Source organism: Oryctolagus cuniculus, chromosome 21, assembly GCF_051225735.1.
Source record: "Oryctolagus cuniculus isolate XC-2025 breed Fujian yellow rabbit chromosome 21, ASM5122573v1, whole genome shotgun sequence".
Classification (NCBI taxonomy): Eukaryota; Metazoa; Chordata; class Mammalia; order Lagomorpha; family Leporidae; genus Oryctolagus; species Oryctolagus cuniculus.
In genome coordinates, this window is record NC_142887.1 from 4656211 (window position 1) to 4671857 (window position 15647).

The 15647-nt window shown below is 44.1% G+C and overlaps 1 protein-coding gene across 9 annotated transcripts in view; it reads right to left on the reverse strand.

The window, feature by feature from the left end:
- Positions 1 to 586: 586 nt before the first annotated feature.
- ZNF84 (zinc finger protein 84) overlaps positions 587 to 15647 on the reverse strand; it is a 33926-nt gene continuing 18865 nt past the window's right edge. For 2 of the 9 annotated variants that reach the window (XR_016227477.1, XR_016227476.1), the window contains 4 exons: positions 13541 to 13636; positions 4689 to 6717; positions 3372 to 3508; positions 587 to 813 (listed from right to left, as the gene is read on the reverse strand). Coding sequence is in view for 7 of the 9 variants with exons in the window: in XM_089323515.1 (XP_089179641.1) it covers positions 4736 to 6717; positions 13541 to 13636 (2078 nt within the window). In the remaining 2 variants the exon portion in view is untranslated. Of the gene's footprint in view, positions 6718 to 13540; positions 13637 to 15647 lie in introns of all 9 variants that reach the window. The other 7 variants (XM_089323515.1, XM_051836887.3, XM_089323517.1 and 4 more) reach the window with 4 other exon arrangements.

Here is a 15647-nt window from a genome sequence, read left to right on the forward strand (position 1 = left end):
GAGACCTGGATGGAGTTCCTGGCTCCTGGCTTTGGCCAGGCTCAGCTTTGGCCTTTCCAGTCATTTGGAGAATGAACCAGCTGACAAAGATTTTTTGTCTTTCCCTCCTTCTCTTTAGCTTTGCCTTTCAAATAAAATCTTAAAAAAAAAAATTGCACCCAGTAACTGCTTCCAGAAAATTCAGCTAATGAAAATAAGTCTTGGCCGGTGCTGCAGCTCAATAGGCTAATCCTCCGCCTGCGGCGCCGGCACACCGGGTTCTAGTCCCGGTCAGGGCCCCAGATTCTGTCCCGGTTGCTCCTCTTCCAGTCCAGCTCTCTGCTGTGGCCCAGGAGTGCAGTGAAGGATGGCCCCGGTGCTTGGGCCCTGCACCCACATGGGAGACCAGGAGGAAGCACCTGGCTCCTGCTCAGGGCAGCGCCCCAGCCGCGCGGGCCACTTGGGGGGGGCGAACCAACAGAAAAAGGAAGACCTTTCTCTCTATCTAACTCTGCCTGTCAAAAAAATAAATAAAAAACATTTAAAAAATTAGTCTGACTTCCTCTTTGGGAATTACCTGGGTTGTAAATAACACACACAACCTGACCACGAGGAAAACATGAGAATTTATTAGACATCTGAGGTAACTCAAAGATTTTAACCATCAGGTCGTGAAAAAGGCAGAGATGGAAGTGAACATCAAGGTAAGTTGAGCCAGGTGCCAGGACACAATCAGGACTTTCTTTGCTCCCATGATGGCTTCACTCTTCTCACTGTAGACTGTTTTTCTCCACATGACAGAAAACCACCCGTATTTAATTATAGCTTCAGCTGCTAAAATTATAGACAAAAAAAGATAGTCCAGCTTTCCAGGAGCTTTCTAATATTAAAAAAGAGATTATATTATCACAATGATAATACAGATAAAAGGTTCATTTAGGTTGAACGAACATTAACAAGGAACACCGGTATTTCAGCTAGATATGCAAATGACATTAGATGAGAGATGTAGAATCTAAAGTAAACTATGAGTAGTTGGCCAGAAAACATCGAACAGGAGGAAAGATGAATGTTGACAAACAATGAGGGGATGGGCATGGGCCTGTGTAAAAGTCTTCAATACCATAAGGGTATTACACCTTAAATCCACAACGAACCACATGGTATTTCAACAAGGGAGTGTGTAATCTAAGTTGCATTTAAAAATAATCACTACGCATTCACAAAATCTGAAAAATAAACTGAGAATATGGTTCAAAAAGTATACATACAGTGCCAAGGGTCATGGATATTTATAAGCACTTAGGGCAAGGCTAGATGCTGGACATCTGAAAGCTTACTGACATATATGCAGACTAACAAGCCCATTGAAATTGACAGCATATACATATATTGCTGGAATAAATGACCAAATGCCCGAGGAGGTCGTGTAAATTCCAAATACTTATTGATTTACATTCTATTTAATAAACGTTTTATTGGCTAAACCTGGCATCTTTGGGTTAATCTCAAGTTTCTACAAAAGATGCTCCTGAAGACAAAGTATCAGGAACACACAGAGCTGCAGGTAACTGTCAGATCCCAAAGAGACGAACAGAAGACACAACAGGGGACAGAAGCCTGGCCTAGCAGTTAAGGTCTGGTTAAGCTACTTGTGTTCTGGGATAGGCACCGTGGCATAGCAGGTAGAGCTGCACTCTGCAATGCCAGCATCCCAAATGGGCGCTGATCGAGTCCCAGCTGCTCCACTTCCAATCCAGCTCCCTGGCCCCTGCCACCCATGCGGATGACCTAGAAGTAGCTCCTGGCTTTGGTCTGGCCCAGCCCTAGGTGGTTGTGGCCATCTGGGGGGTGAACCAGTGGATGGCAGATCTCTCTCCTTTTCTGTAACTTTCAAATAAATAAATACATCTGGAAAAAAAAAAAGTACTTGTGTTCCACATCAGTGCCTGCGTTTGAGTCCTGGTTCTAGTTCATGATTCCAGCTGTCTGTGAAGGCAGACCCTGGGAAGCTGTGGTGACTGTTCAAAAAATAGGGGTTACTGCTATTCACAGAAGACACCTAAATTAAGTTTTTAGCTCATACATTTGTCCCTGGCTCAGCCCTAGCTCTTGCAGGCATTTGGGGAAGCCCATTTTCATCTCTCAAATACATAACAAAAATTTTTAAAAAGGCCCTTCTAACATAAGTGTCAAATTTCACATAAAAAAAAAAAAACCCTATAACTTAGTAAAACGAATGCAAAGCAAACTCTCCTTTGTAGAACTGTGAACAATTCCAAGTCAGTTGAGGAACCCAGGTGGTAAAATAGGATCAGAAAAGTGATGTTTTATATTTGGCATCCTTCAACGTTTTATCTCAATGTAACTCACTGTGCTCCATGACATAATAGTCTGACTTTAAAATGGTCTTTCTTCTGGGATCTCTGGTAGGAATCAGTAAGGGGAAATGTGAAGACATGTTGTTTGTGGCTTTTAAGGTTGATATAAAAAACAGACACTAAAAATCTATAATTTCAAATTTAGAACTCTTTTAGACTTCAGAACAATGAAGAGTTCCAGTGAGTGCTAAACTGCATATATGGATGCTCAAACCAGTTGTTGGCATCAGCCCTATGAGTAACCATCTGATGATGCTCAGGAAAAATAGTTTTTTGCTTTTGAATAGTCAACCAATAATCTAGGGCTGAGGTTCCATTATACAGTAAAAGAACTACATTTAACTGCTTAATAGTCAAAGGAATAATCTAAAGTTGACGTGAGAAAATCAGGAAGCAGTAGTTTATTTCTAAATTCTGTACAAGACCTCATCAATCAATCTCTGGAACCAGGACAGAGAGTCACCATACACGGAAGGAGTAAAATTGGAACCTCCTTGCTATTATTTGTTCACAAAAGTAACACCTCCCTGCTACTATTTGTTCATTTAAAAGGTATGTCTTCCTTACCTAGAAAAATGAGTTTTAGATACTAGAAAAGGAGGAAGTCCATAAATCTGAGTATGAATAAGAAAAAAAAATGGGTAACTGGATGATTTTAAAATCATCCACGAGAAAATAGATTTTGGCTACTGAAATTCTGGCATGGTGCCATAGAAAATTATTTTCATTTACTTAAAGTTCCAACTCTCCAACAATGTCAGAAAATTTATAATTAAGAAGAACAACTGCAAAAATCAAAGGGACAACACCACAACGACACGATCTGTGCGCAAGGAAGTCCGACATCGTTTGTTTGGATCCAGCTCACTGCTGGACTTTTCTGAATTCAATCGTTATACAAAAATATTAGCTTTTTTCAAACACTACAGAGAAAACACTACACAATTCTAAATTGGCTAAATTAGTTCATGCATTATTAAAGGAAAGCATACTTACAAAATGGTAACTTACCAATGGGAAATTTCTTGCGTGAATAATACAGTTGTTTATAAAGAAAATGAAATACAAACATTTCAAATAATAATGGAAGTCTTGTTTAATACTTGTTCAATATCACAAGAATTTGCAAGAAGGCAAAATGCAGTGCCCTGGATTTGTAAAAAATATTTCCTCACCACAAAGTCCTTTATATTTTACATCTTCTAAACAATTACTATTAATCCAGTTTCTAATTTAAGATATTTTATGAAACACCAGAAGTAACAGCAGCAAAAAACATCAAGATCTCATCAACTGTAAATTAAAATATAAGTGGTACTTGGGCTACACAGCACTTAGATGTACTTGACTAAAGGAGGCATCACACTAAATGATGGTGTACAGCACTGCTGTCATGTGAGTGCTGAGTAACACAGCTGCCATACTTCTCTTTTGCTCACAGTCTATCACTGTTATTCTGTGGTTCTTGCCCTTGCATAACTATAAACAGAACTTTATATAAACTTTCTCAGACTCTGAAGATGCAGAAGACTTATTACTGAAGAGTTAAATAATAAAAGGTCTCTTATATGTGTCAACAAATAAGGGAAAAAATATTACCTAAGCTATTTATTCAGCAATAAGCCAAATTATATGTTTCCAAATTTTATAGTACAGAAACAGGAAAATCAGTGGTATGAGAGACATCAGAGGCACGATATGATATACGCACTTCATGCTCTCAATTACATTAAATTGTCATCTGCAATACCAAAAAAAATTTGTGATACAGGCATAAATACAAATATGTTTCTTATTTAGATGTTTCAATTATTTAATTGTCATGTATTTTTAAATTTCAAAGTGAGTATCTGTCAACCATTGGAACTGGCTATTTGTGGTACCCATGTCTAGAAAAAGTATACACTGTCTCTTTATAGTACCACTTTTAGGAACACAGGTTACCAGCATCTTTTTAAGGTTCATCAACAATATGAATCCTCCACTATACAATATAGTTGGCTTTACTTGCTGAAGTTTGTCCCACATTTAGTATTTCCTTAAAATTTCCTAACAACATTTTCTTGTAATTAGCTATGATTTCTTGATGAAAATGTTGCCTTGCTTGCCGTATTTATGGAGTTTCCTCTCATCACTGTGGGAATATTTATAATAGCTACTGAAACCTGACATCTGGAAGTTTCTGATATTATTCAAATTATTCCACTTTGATATAATTTTGTACTGCGCAAGACTTGATGGTTTCAAAGGCTGAGAGCCACTGTGTTCAGTGGTTCACTTATGAATTCTGGTACAGAAGTATGCTTGTCTGGTGAAGGCATTCCTTACCTAACTTCATGTATGATCTCCATCAGAGACTCGTATCAATTGCATCCTCAGGACTTCTTTGCTGCGTGAGTTCTCCGATGATTAATGAGCTGTGACTTCTGTGAGAAAGCTTTCCCACATTCACTGCATTGATAAGGCTTCTCTCCTGTGTGAATTCTTTGATGATTAACAAGCTGTGATTTCTGAGAGAAGGCCTTCCTACATTCACTGCATCCATAAGGCCTCTCACCTGTGTGTGTCCTCTGATGTGGTATAAGGTGTGACTTCCGAGAGAAGGCTTTGCCACACTCACTGCATTCAAAGGGTTTCTCTCCTGTGTGTATTCGCTGGTGATTAATGAGACTTGACTTCTCCCTAAAGGCTTTTCTACATTCACTGCATTCAAATGGTTTTTCTCCTGTATGAGTTCTCTGATGTCTCATTAGCTCTGACTTCTCAAAGAAAGCTTTCCCACAAAGACAGCATTCATAGGGTTTCTCTCCAGTGTGAATTCTCTGGTGAGTATTCAGCTGTGACTTCTGGGAGAAGGCCTTTTCACAAACCCTGCATTCATACGGTTTTTCTCCCGTGTGAGTTCTCTGATGGGTTGCAAGACTGGACTTCTCACCAAAGGCTTTCCCACATTCGGTGCACTCGTATGGTTTCTCTCCTGTGTGTGTCCTCTGATGGGATATGAGATGTGACTTCTGACAGAAGGCTTTCCCACATACACTGCACACAAAGGGCTTTTCTCCTGTGTGAATCCTCTGATGGTTAGTGAGACTTAATTTTTCACTAAAAGCTTTCCCACATTCACCGCATTCATAGGGTTTTTCTCCTGTATGAGTTCTCTGATGTCTAACAAGCTGGGATTTCCTACTGAAGGCTTTCCCACATTTACTGCATATAAATGGCTTCTCCCCTGTGTGTGTCATCTGATGTGATATGAGATGTGACTTTTGGGAGAAGGCTTTCCCGCACTGGACGCATCCATGGGGTTTCTCTCCTGTATGGGTTCTCTGATGATTAATAAGACTTGACCTCTCCCTAAATGCTTTCCGACATTCACTACATTCATACGGTCTCTCTCCAGTATGGATTGTCTGATGTCTAATGAGCTCTGACTTCTCAAAGAAGGCTTTTCTGCAATCGCTGCATCCATAGGGTTTGGTTCCAGTGTGAGTCCTGTGATGCGTAACCAGCTGTGACTTCCTGCTAAAGGCTTTCCCACAATCCCTGCATTCAAAAGGTTTCTCTCCTGTATGAATTCTCTGATGATTAATGAGATTTGACTTTTCGCTGAAGGCCCTCCCACATTCACTGCATCCATAGGGCTTTTCTCCTGTGTGTGTCCTCCAATGTGATATGAGATGTGACTTCCGGGAGAAGGCTTTCCCACATTCGCCACATTCATACGGTTTCTCTCCTGTGTGTGTCCTCTGATGGGATGTGAGCTGTGACTTCTGAGAGAAGGCTTTCCCACACTGGCTACAGTCATAAGGTTTCTCTCCAGTATGAGTTCTGTGATGTGTAACAAACTGTGATTTCTGCAGAAAGGTTTTGCCACATTTACCGCAGCCATAGGCTATCTCTCTGATATGTCTGTTTTGATGTTTAATGAGACTTGATTTCTTAATGAAGCGTTTCCTACATTCACTGCATTCATAGAGTTTCTCCCCTAAACGAGTTCTGTGATATATGACAATCTGTGTTTTTCTGCAGCTGTCATGATATTTATCAAATTCACAGTGTTTTAACCATGTATCAGTTTCATCAGGCTTGGTGTGGAGAAACAATTTATCAAACACAGTAAAGTCATCTGATTGCATTCTTCCATAATCTGTTTCTGGAATTAACAAATCTAAATTATGTTTTAAAATCAACCCATCTAAGTCGCTTTCATTGTGCGATTTCTTTAAAGGAACAAAGTTCATGTTCAGATTAAATTTTTTCCCAAATGCATCACATTCATAACTTCTTTTCATATTTTTACGCTTGTCTTGGTTATTCTTGTAGCACATCATGTGACTATCCACTTGCCAGACTTCTTCTACAAAGGAAACAAAAAACCTGTTTGGTTCTGGTTGCTGGAGAAAAGAACCTAGAAATGCTATAATGAGGGGCTGACTGCTTTCTAAGGCTTAGTTTCATAGTATGAAGTATGTCCCAAGCATAATGTCTCCTTTAGGTACTGAAAAACAGGAGAAATGCTGAAAATGGGAACAGAAAACTGGCTGTAGTAAGACACCTCTGGTTGCTAACAAATATACATTTATTAAAGAGAATGTGAAAAGTACATGAAGAATGAGGAACAAGGAAAGGAGGCTGGATAAAGCCTTAATTCAGTGTTCTAAGAAATTAGTTCACTTGATAGCTACTGAGTATATACCAATTTCCAGATAAGTTTATGAAATATTGGAGACAAAAGAAAACATGATAGAAAAGCCCCTCTCATTATGAAGCTATACACTTTGGTAAGTACTATAAAGAAAATTAATATATTGAATAGAGAATTAGCTAAAACCATTTCAAGTTTGAAGAAAAACACTTTGTATATTTTTACCCATCCTCATATTTTCTGAATGTTTTATTTTTTCCTCTAAAATAACTACCAAAAAAGCCAGTTACTTCATGACATAGTCTCTAAGTTTTGTTTTTGTTTTTGTTTTTTATCTGAAAGGCAGAATGACAGAGATGGAGAGAAAGAGAGATCGGGAGATCTTCCATCCACCAGTTCATGTCCCAAATGTCTGTGATAGGGTTTGGCCAGGTTAAACTAAGGGGCCAGAAACTCCATCCAGGCCTCTCACCTAGGTGGCAGGAAACCAAGTACCTGAACCATCATCTGCTACAATCCAGGCACATATACCAGAAGTAACCTGGGACAGGAGAGGAGTATCCCTGGGGATGAGCACTGTGGTGCAGGATAAGCCATGCTTGAGATGCCTGCAGCCCAGGGAAGCACCAGTTTGAGTCCTGGCTGCTCTGCTTTCAATCTCGGTCCTCGCTAATGTGCCTGAGAAAGCAGCAGAGGTTAGCCCAATACTTGGTCCCTTGCCACCTACCTGGAAGACTCAGATGGAGTTCCAGATTTCTGGCTTTGGCCTAGATCAGACCTGACCATTGCATCCCCTTGGGGAGTGAATAGCAGATGAATACTCTCTCTCTCTACCCGCCTCTGTCACTCTTCCTGTCAAATAAACAAATCTTAAAAAAAAAAAAAAGTGGGGAGGGGGCAGCCTTGTAGCATAGTGGATATAGCTGCTTCCTATAATGCCAGCATCCCATAAGGGTACTGGATTGTGTCCTAGCTGCCCCACTTCCAATACAGCTTCCTGGTAGCGACCTGGGAAAGCTGCCGCAGACGGCCCAAGTCCTTGGGCCCCTGCCACCCACATGGTAGTCACAGATAAAGTTTCTGGCTCCTGGCTTCAGCCTGGCTCAGCCCTGGCCGTTCTGGCCATCTGGAAAGTGAACTAACAGATGGTTCAAATAATTAATAAATCTTAAAAAATAAAAGTGGAGTATCCAGAACTAAAAAGGCACTCCAATACGGAATGTGGGTGTCCCAAGTGGACAAGTTAACATGGTGCATCACAATGCCTGTCCCATGACACATTTTCTTTCTTTCTTTCTTTTTTTGACAGGCAGAGTGGATAGTGAGAGAGAGAGAGACAGAGACAAAGGTCTTCCTTTGCCATTGGTTCACCCTCCAATGGCTGCTGCGGCCGGCGAACTGCGCTGATCTGAAGGCAGGAGCCAGGTGCTTCTCCTGGTCTCCCATGGGGTGTAGGGCCCAAGCACTTGGGCCATCTTCCACTGCCCTCCCGGGCCATAGCAGAGGGCTGGCCTGGAAGAGGGGCAACCAGGAAAGAATCCAGCGCCCTGACTGGGACTAGAACCCGGTGTGCCGGCACTGCAGGCAGAGGATTAGCCAAATGAGCCATGGCGCCAGCCCAGAAATAGAATCTTAAAATCTGTGTGCATTTTCAATGAAACTGTCCTAAGAAACAAGTTTTTATTCCTAAAATACTGTTTGATATTCATCTATCATATTGTACTATTTTCATTATTCTAGACTATAATCACTATTTTAAGTGCTCTTCAAAGGCCTATTTCTTTTTAAAGTTTTATTTATTTGAAAGTCAGAGTTACAGTGAGAGGGAGAGACAAGATAAAGGGAGGAGAGAGATCTTCCATCTGCTGGATCACTCTCCAGGTGGCTGCCAATGGGTCTCCCACATGGGTTCAGGGGCCCAAGCACCTGGGCCATCCTCTACTGCTTTCCCAGCTACATTAGCAGGGGACTGGATCAGAAATGAAGCAGTCAGGACCTGAACTGGCACCCATGTCAGATGGGATGCCGGCGCTGCAGACAGCGGCTTAACCTGCTGTGCCACAGTTTTGCCCCTACAGGCCTATTTTTCAATGGAAGCTCAGAATTTTCTGAGGTTATAACTAGTGGTATAAAAGGTAATCAAGCCGACACCATGGCTCAATAGGCTAATCCTCCACCTTGCGGCGCCGGCACACCGGGTTCTAGTCCTAGTTGGGGCGCCGGATTCTGTCCCAGTTGCCCCTCTTCCAGGCCAGCTCTCTGCTGTGGCCCGGGAGTGCAGTGGAGGATGACCCAAGTGCTTGGGCCCTACACCCCATGGGAGACCAGGATAACCACCTGGCTCCTGCCTTCGGATCAGTGCGGTGGGCCGGCCACAGCGTGCCGGCCGCAGCGGCCATTGGAGGGTGAACGAACAGTAGAGGAAGACCCTTCTCCCTGTCTCTCTCTCTCACTGTCCACTCTGCCTGTGAAAAAAAAAAAAAAAAGGTAATCAATAATGTGAAAACTTTTACAGATTTAAATGTCAATTGGGGCAACAGACAACTCACTGTTCACCATAAATTATATATCAGAGGCATAATCAGCAAGATTTCTTGACAGATTTGATTAGAGGATAAGGGAAGGCAAGGAATCAAGAATGATCCTGGCCGGTGCTGCGGCTCACTAGACTAATCCTCCACCTGCGGCACCAGCACCCCAGGTTCTAGTCCCGGTTGGGGCGCAGGATTCTGTCCTGGTTGCTCCTCTTCCAGTCCAGCTCTCTGCTGTGGCCTGGGAAGGCAGTGGAGGATGGCCCAGGTGCTTGGGCCCTGCACCCGCATTGGGGAGACCAGGAGGAAGCACCTGGCTCCTGGCTTCGGATCGGCCCAGCATGCTGGCCGTAGCAACCATTTGGGGGGTGAACCAATGGGAGGACGACCTTTCTGTCTGTCTCTCACTGTCTAACTCTGCCTGTCCAAAAAAAAAAAAAAAAAAAAAAAAAAAAGATCCTTAGGGGTCAGTGTTGTGGCACAGGAGGTTATGTTGCTGCCTGCAATGCTGGCATCCCATATGAACACCAGTTTGAGTTCCAGCTGCTCCACTTCCGATCCAGCTCCCTGCTAATGATGTACCTAGGAAAGCAGTAGAAGATGGCTCAAGAGCTTGAGTTCCTGCCACCATCATGGAAGACCCAGACACAGCTCCTGCCTCCTAGCCAGGCTGGCTATTGCAGCCATCCAGGGAGTGAACCAGCGAATGAAGACCTTTCTCTCTCTGTCTCTCCCTTAAAAATTTTTTTAAAATTACTGGGGCTGGTGTTAATGGCATGGCAGGTTAATGGGCATCCCCCAAATGGAACGATAGCTGGAGAACCAGCTGCTCCACCTCCTATCCAGCTCCCTGCTAATAAGCCTAGGAAAGCAGTGGAGGATGGCCCAAGTGCTTGGGTGCCTGCACCCACACGAGACCCAGAAGAAGCTCCTGGCTTCAGCCTGGCCCAGTCCTGGCCATTGCAACCATTTGAGGCTGACGAAAGACCTCTCTTTTTTCAAGTGAATAAAAACAATCTTTAAAAATAATCACCTGGGCCGGCGCCGCGGCTCACTAGGCTAATCCTCCGCCTAGCGGCGCTGGCACACCGGGTTCTAGTCCCGGTCGGGGCGCCGGATTCTGTCCCGGTTGCCCCTCTTCAAGGCCAGCTCTCTGCTGTGGCCAGGGAGTGCAGTGGAGGATGGCCCAGGTGCTTGGGCCCTGCACCCCACGGGAGACCAGGAAAAGCACCTGGCTCCTGGCTCCTGCCATCGGATCAGCGCGGTGCGCCGGCCGCAGCGCGCCGGCCACAGAGGCCATTGGAGGGTGAACCAACGGCAAAGGAAGACCTTTCTCTCTGTCTCTCTCTCTCACTGTCCACTCTGCCTGTCAAAAATAAAAAAAAAAAAAAATCACCTGGTTCCTACCCTCTCTCCAATCTCTCTAGATCTTCCTGGCACACAGACCTCCGGCAACATGTGCCTCTTTTCTATTCCTTAAATCACTAAGCCCTTTCCTGGCTTACATTCATATTTCTCATTCTTTTTGGAGTCACTTTTCCCTACTGGCTTCTGCAGTTATTTCTTTTATGGACTAAATGTGTCCCCTCAAAATTCACAGTAAAGCCCTAGTCCCCAGTGTAGTTTTATTTGGAAATGGGGCCTCTTAGCAATTAAGCTGAAAGGAGGTCATAAGTATGGGACCCTGGTGTGATAGAATTACTGTTTGTATAAGAACAGACAATAGAGAATGCTCACTACGTCAATACGCACGTACCAAGGAAAGGGCATGTGAGGATGCAACAAGAGTTTGATTTGGGGATAGCAAAACTGTTGTGGGGGGCGGCGCTGTGGTGTAGCCAGTTGGAGCCCTGGCTGATCCACTTCCGGTCCAGCGCTCTGCTATGGCCCGGGAAAGCAGTGGAAGATGGCCCAAGTCCTTGGGCCTTGTGCCCACGTGGTAGACCTGGAGGAAGCTCCTGGCTTCGAGTCAGCTCAGCTCTGGCCATTGTGGCCATTTGGGGAGTGAACCGGCTGACTGAAGACCCCTCTTATACTTATAGAGAAAAATTTATGGAATATAACTAAAGATATAACTGGAAATATTAAATTAAAAGCCTTTGCATCTCCGTGCACAAAGTTCAGTGACATATCAACTACAAAGTACTATACTGCGACCAAGTTTGGAACAGAACTTCAGAAAAAGGAGAGAAAACTTTAGCTGAAATATTCAAGGAATATTTTGTGAATATGAATGCAGTAAAAAGTGAGTTCCTATGGAAAAGATTACAAATTTCTAGATAACTACCACAGCACAATCAAAATTTCAGATGCAAACAAAAATGAATATTACAGGTCTGAAACTAGTGAGAAATGTTTAAGTGGAGCTAACCATGAATGGGGGTAGGGGAATTTAAATGAACAAGTAACGCAGTGTTACACTGTAGAGAGCCTAGAAAGAAGAGATCATAAATCTGAAGCAGATGCTATTAGTCTTACTAACGCCCTCAGCTAAATTCAGGGAATAACTGCAGTTTTAATGGATAGTTCCTGACATAGAGCCTACTAAAGGCACCTGCACTTTTTTGCCCAAAACCTTTCTTGGGCTGCAAGTGCAAGCTTGGTCTGTGTGCAGAGATGCTGGACATTCCAGTGGACTTGACATGTCTCAAAGCAATCCTTAACCATTGAGAAATAGGAGTTACAGAACAAATACATAGGCTTCCTGGTCCCTCATAGGGTCAGAACTGAGGTACGTTTCCACAGTGCCTCAGAGGACTCTGGGCACAGCTGAGACCCCACTGCCCACAAAACTCCAAGCATTAACCCACCCAGCCTCATTTCACTTCCCCATTCTCCCACTGCACTGGTGAGTAAACTCTTGCACTCAGATACATATCTCAGGATCTGCTTTCGAGGAAACATGAAGTAAGCCAATGTCAAATGACCAGGGAGGTTTAACTGATCAATCTGTGCTAGATGCTACCAAAAATCAGATACAGTGGTATTATCTAAAATAATTTACAAAATATTAGAATCTGCATTTCTCTGGGAATTTGAGAACTTTGGGAATTTGACATCATGGGCCTAGTTTTAAGAGGGAGTTCAGGCCGGCGCCGCAGCTCACTAGGCTAATCCTCCGCCTTGCGGCGCCAGCACACCGGGTTCTAGTCCCGGTCGGGGCGCCGGATTCTGTCCCGGTTGCCCCTCTTCCAAGCCAGCTCTCTGCTGTGGCCAGGGAGTGCAGTGGAGGATGGCCCAAGTGCTTGGGCCCTGCACCCCATGGGAAACCAGGAGAAGTACCTGGCTCCTGCCATCGGATCAGCGCGGTGCGCCGGCCGCGGCGGCCATTGGAGGGTGAACCAACGGCAAAAGGAGGACCTTTCTCTCTGTCTCTCTCTCTCTCTCACTGTCCACTCTGCCTGTCAAAAGAAAAAAAAAAAAAAAGAGGGAGTTCAAAAAAGAAAACTTTAAAAAGATATTTTCTAAAGAGCAAAAACATGAATAATAAGAAAGGATGCCAGGAAGAGAGTATCACACTCCATGGTGTCTAATCTATAGACACACAAAGAACCAAACTGAAAAGAGAGAAAATTTGAGAAAAAAATGACTCCATTTTCTAAAATAACGAGGCTGAAAAGTGCGGTTTCTCAAGGTATACTTAAATTGAGGGGAAAATCAAAAGGTTTGAGTGTGCAATCAGTGGTGTCTTTGACCATATAGGAAGGAGGTACAGAGGAAATCAAACGTCAGGAGATGGAATACCAAGCAAGCAGTCCAAGTCCTAGAAGTGAAATGCAGGGAATAATGCCAGGGATCACATAAGCTACATATTTGATTTTAAGCTATGAAGAAGCCATATCTAAATGTGATACACCTGAGTTAGCTAATATCAACTCATCTGAATCACAACTAAAAATCTGGAGATTTTAAAGAGACCTCTAAGGCAGATTTTGAAAACAGAGCACATCACTGAGCAGAAATGACTGAGCTACCTTCTTCCAACCCAGTTGTCATATGCTCACCTGCAGAGTCTGGAAGTGGCATTTCTCCGTCTTCTATCCACGGCTCTTCTCCCTGCTCCAACTTGAAGATGACATCTGGTTTCATAACCTCATACCCTATTCAGGAAAAAACACAAAAGCTTTGGGTTCAACTGCTTGAGCTGTAGGGCTTCAAAAGAATGAAGCCACATTTCCATATTGTGGCTAACAGAATCCCAACAATCTGCAACTTTTATAATACAAGTCCAAACTTATTATACACTTCATGAGCTCTAGAGCCAGCCTAGCAGGGTTAAATTCCAGGCTCTTTTAGTAGCTATCAGTCCTTGGAAAGTTATTTAAACACTCTAGGCTTCGATTTTCTCATCATAAAAAAAGGATAATAATCATAACTTCTTTTTGTTTGTTTTTGACAGAGTTAGACAGTGAGAGAGACAGAGAAAGGTCTTCCTTTCTGTTGGTTCACCTCCCAAATGGCCACTATGGCTGGCACGCTGCGCCGATCCGAAGCCAGGAGCCAGGTGCTTCCTCCTGGTCTCCTATGCAGGTGCAGGCGCCCAAACACTTGGGCCATCCTCCACTGCCTTCCTGGGCCACAGCAGAGCTGGACTGGAAGAGGAGCAACTGGGACAGAATCCAGCACCCCAACCGGGACTAGAACTTGGGGTGCCAGCGCCGCAGGCGGAGGATTAGCCAAATGAGCCGCAGCACCGGCCAATCATCATAACTTCTACCTGGATTGCACTGATGACTGAATGAATCCGTTGGGGCCAGTGCTGTGGCGCAGTGGGTTAATGCCCTGGTCTGAAGCGCCGGCATCCCACATGGGCACCGGTTTGAGACCTGGCTGCTCCAATTCCAATCCAACTCTCTGCTATGGCCTGGGAAAACAGTAAAAGATGGCCCAAGTCCTTGGGTCCTTGCACCTGCATGAGAGACCCAGAAGAAGCTCCTGGCTCCTGGCTTTGGATCGGTGCAGCTCTGGCCGTTGCAGCCAATTGGGGAGTGAACCATTGGATGGAAGACCTCTCTCTCTCTGCCTCTCCTCTCCAGCTGTTCCATTTCTGACCCAACTCCCTGCTAAGGGGCTTGGTGAAGCAGAAGATGGCCCAAGGAAAAAAGGGGGGAGGGGTAGCACTGCGGCAAAGTGGGTAAAGCCGCCACCTGCAGTGACGCATCCCATATGGGCACTGGTTCAACTCCAAGCTGTTCCACTTCTGATCTAGCTCTCTGCTAATGTGCCTGGGAAAGCAGTGGAGGAAGATGGCCCAATCCTTGGGCCCCTGCACCCTCATGGGAGACCTGGAAGAAGCTCCTGGCTCCTGGCTTCAGATCGGCCCAGCTCCGGACATTACAGCCATTTGAGAAGTGAACTCGACCTTTATCTCTCTGCTTCTGCCTCTCCTGTAACTCTACTTTTTAAATAAATCTTTAAAACAAATATATATATATATATATTAAAATATATATAAAGCAAATAAATCTTTAAAAAACGATACTTTAAAAAAAGTAACCCTGGCCGGCGCCGCGGCTAACTAGGCTAATCCTCCGCCTAGTGGCGCCGGCACACCGGGTTCTAGTCCCGGTTGGGGTGCCAGATTCTGTCCCGGTTGCCCCTCTTCCAGGCCAGCTCCCTGCTGTGGCCAGGGAGTGCAGTGGAGGATGGCCCAGGTGCTTGGGCCCTGCACCCCATGGGAGACCAGGAAAAGCACCTGGCTCCTGGCTCCTGCCATCGGATCAGCGCGGTGCGCCGGCCGCAGCGCGCCGGCCATTGGAGGGTGAACCAATGGCAAAGGAAGACCTTTCTCTCTGTCTCTCTCTCTCACTGTCCACTCTGCCTGTCAAAAAATAAAAAAAATAAAAAAGTAACCCTGACTTTCAAATAAATGCATCCATCTATGTAACGCAATTGGAACTGTATGAGGCTTATCGTGAGTTATAAGCATCAGGCACTACCATGTCTACCACCACTATTCCTACTTAATTTCAGAGGTTAAAAAAAATTTAAGACTTCATTATTGAAAATGAGATCCAAATGCTTTTGTAATTGCTATCATTGTTCAATGAATTTTAATCACCTAATTTAACTATACAAGTATTAAAAAATTCAGAGTCCATAGCTCTCAGT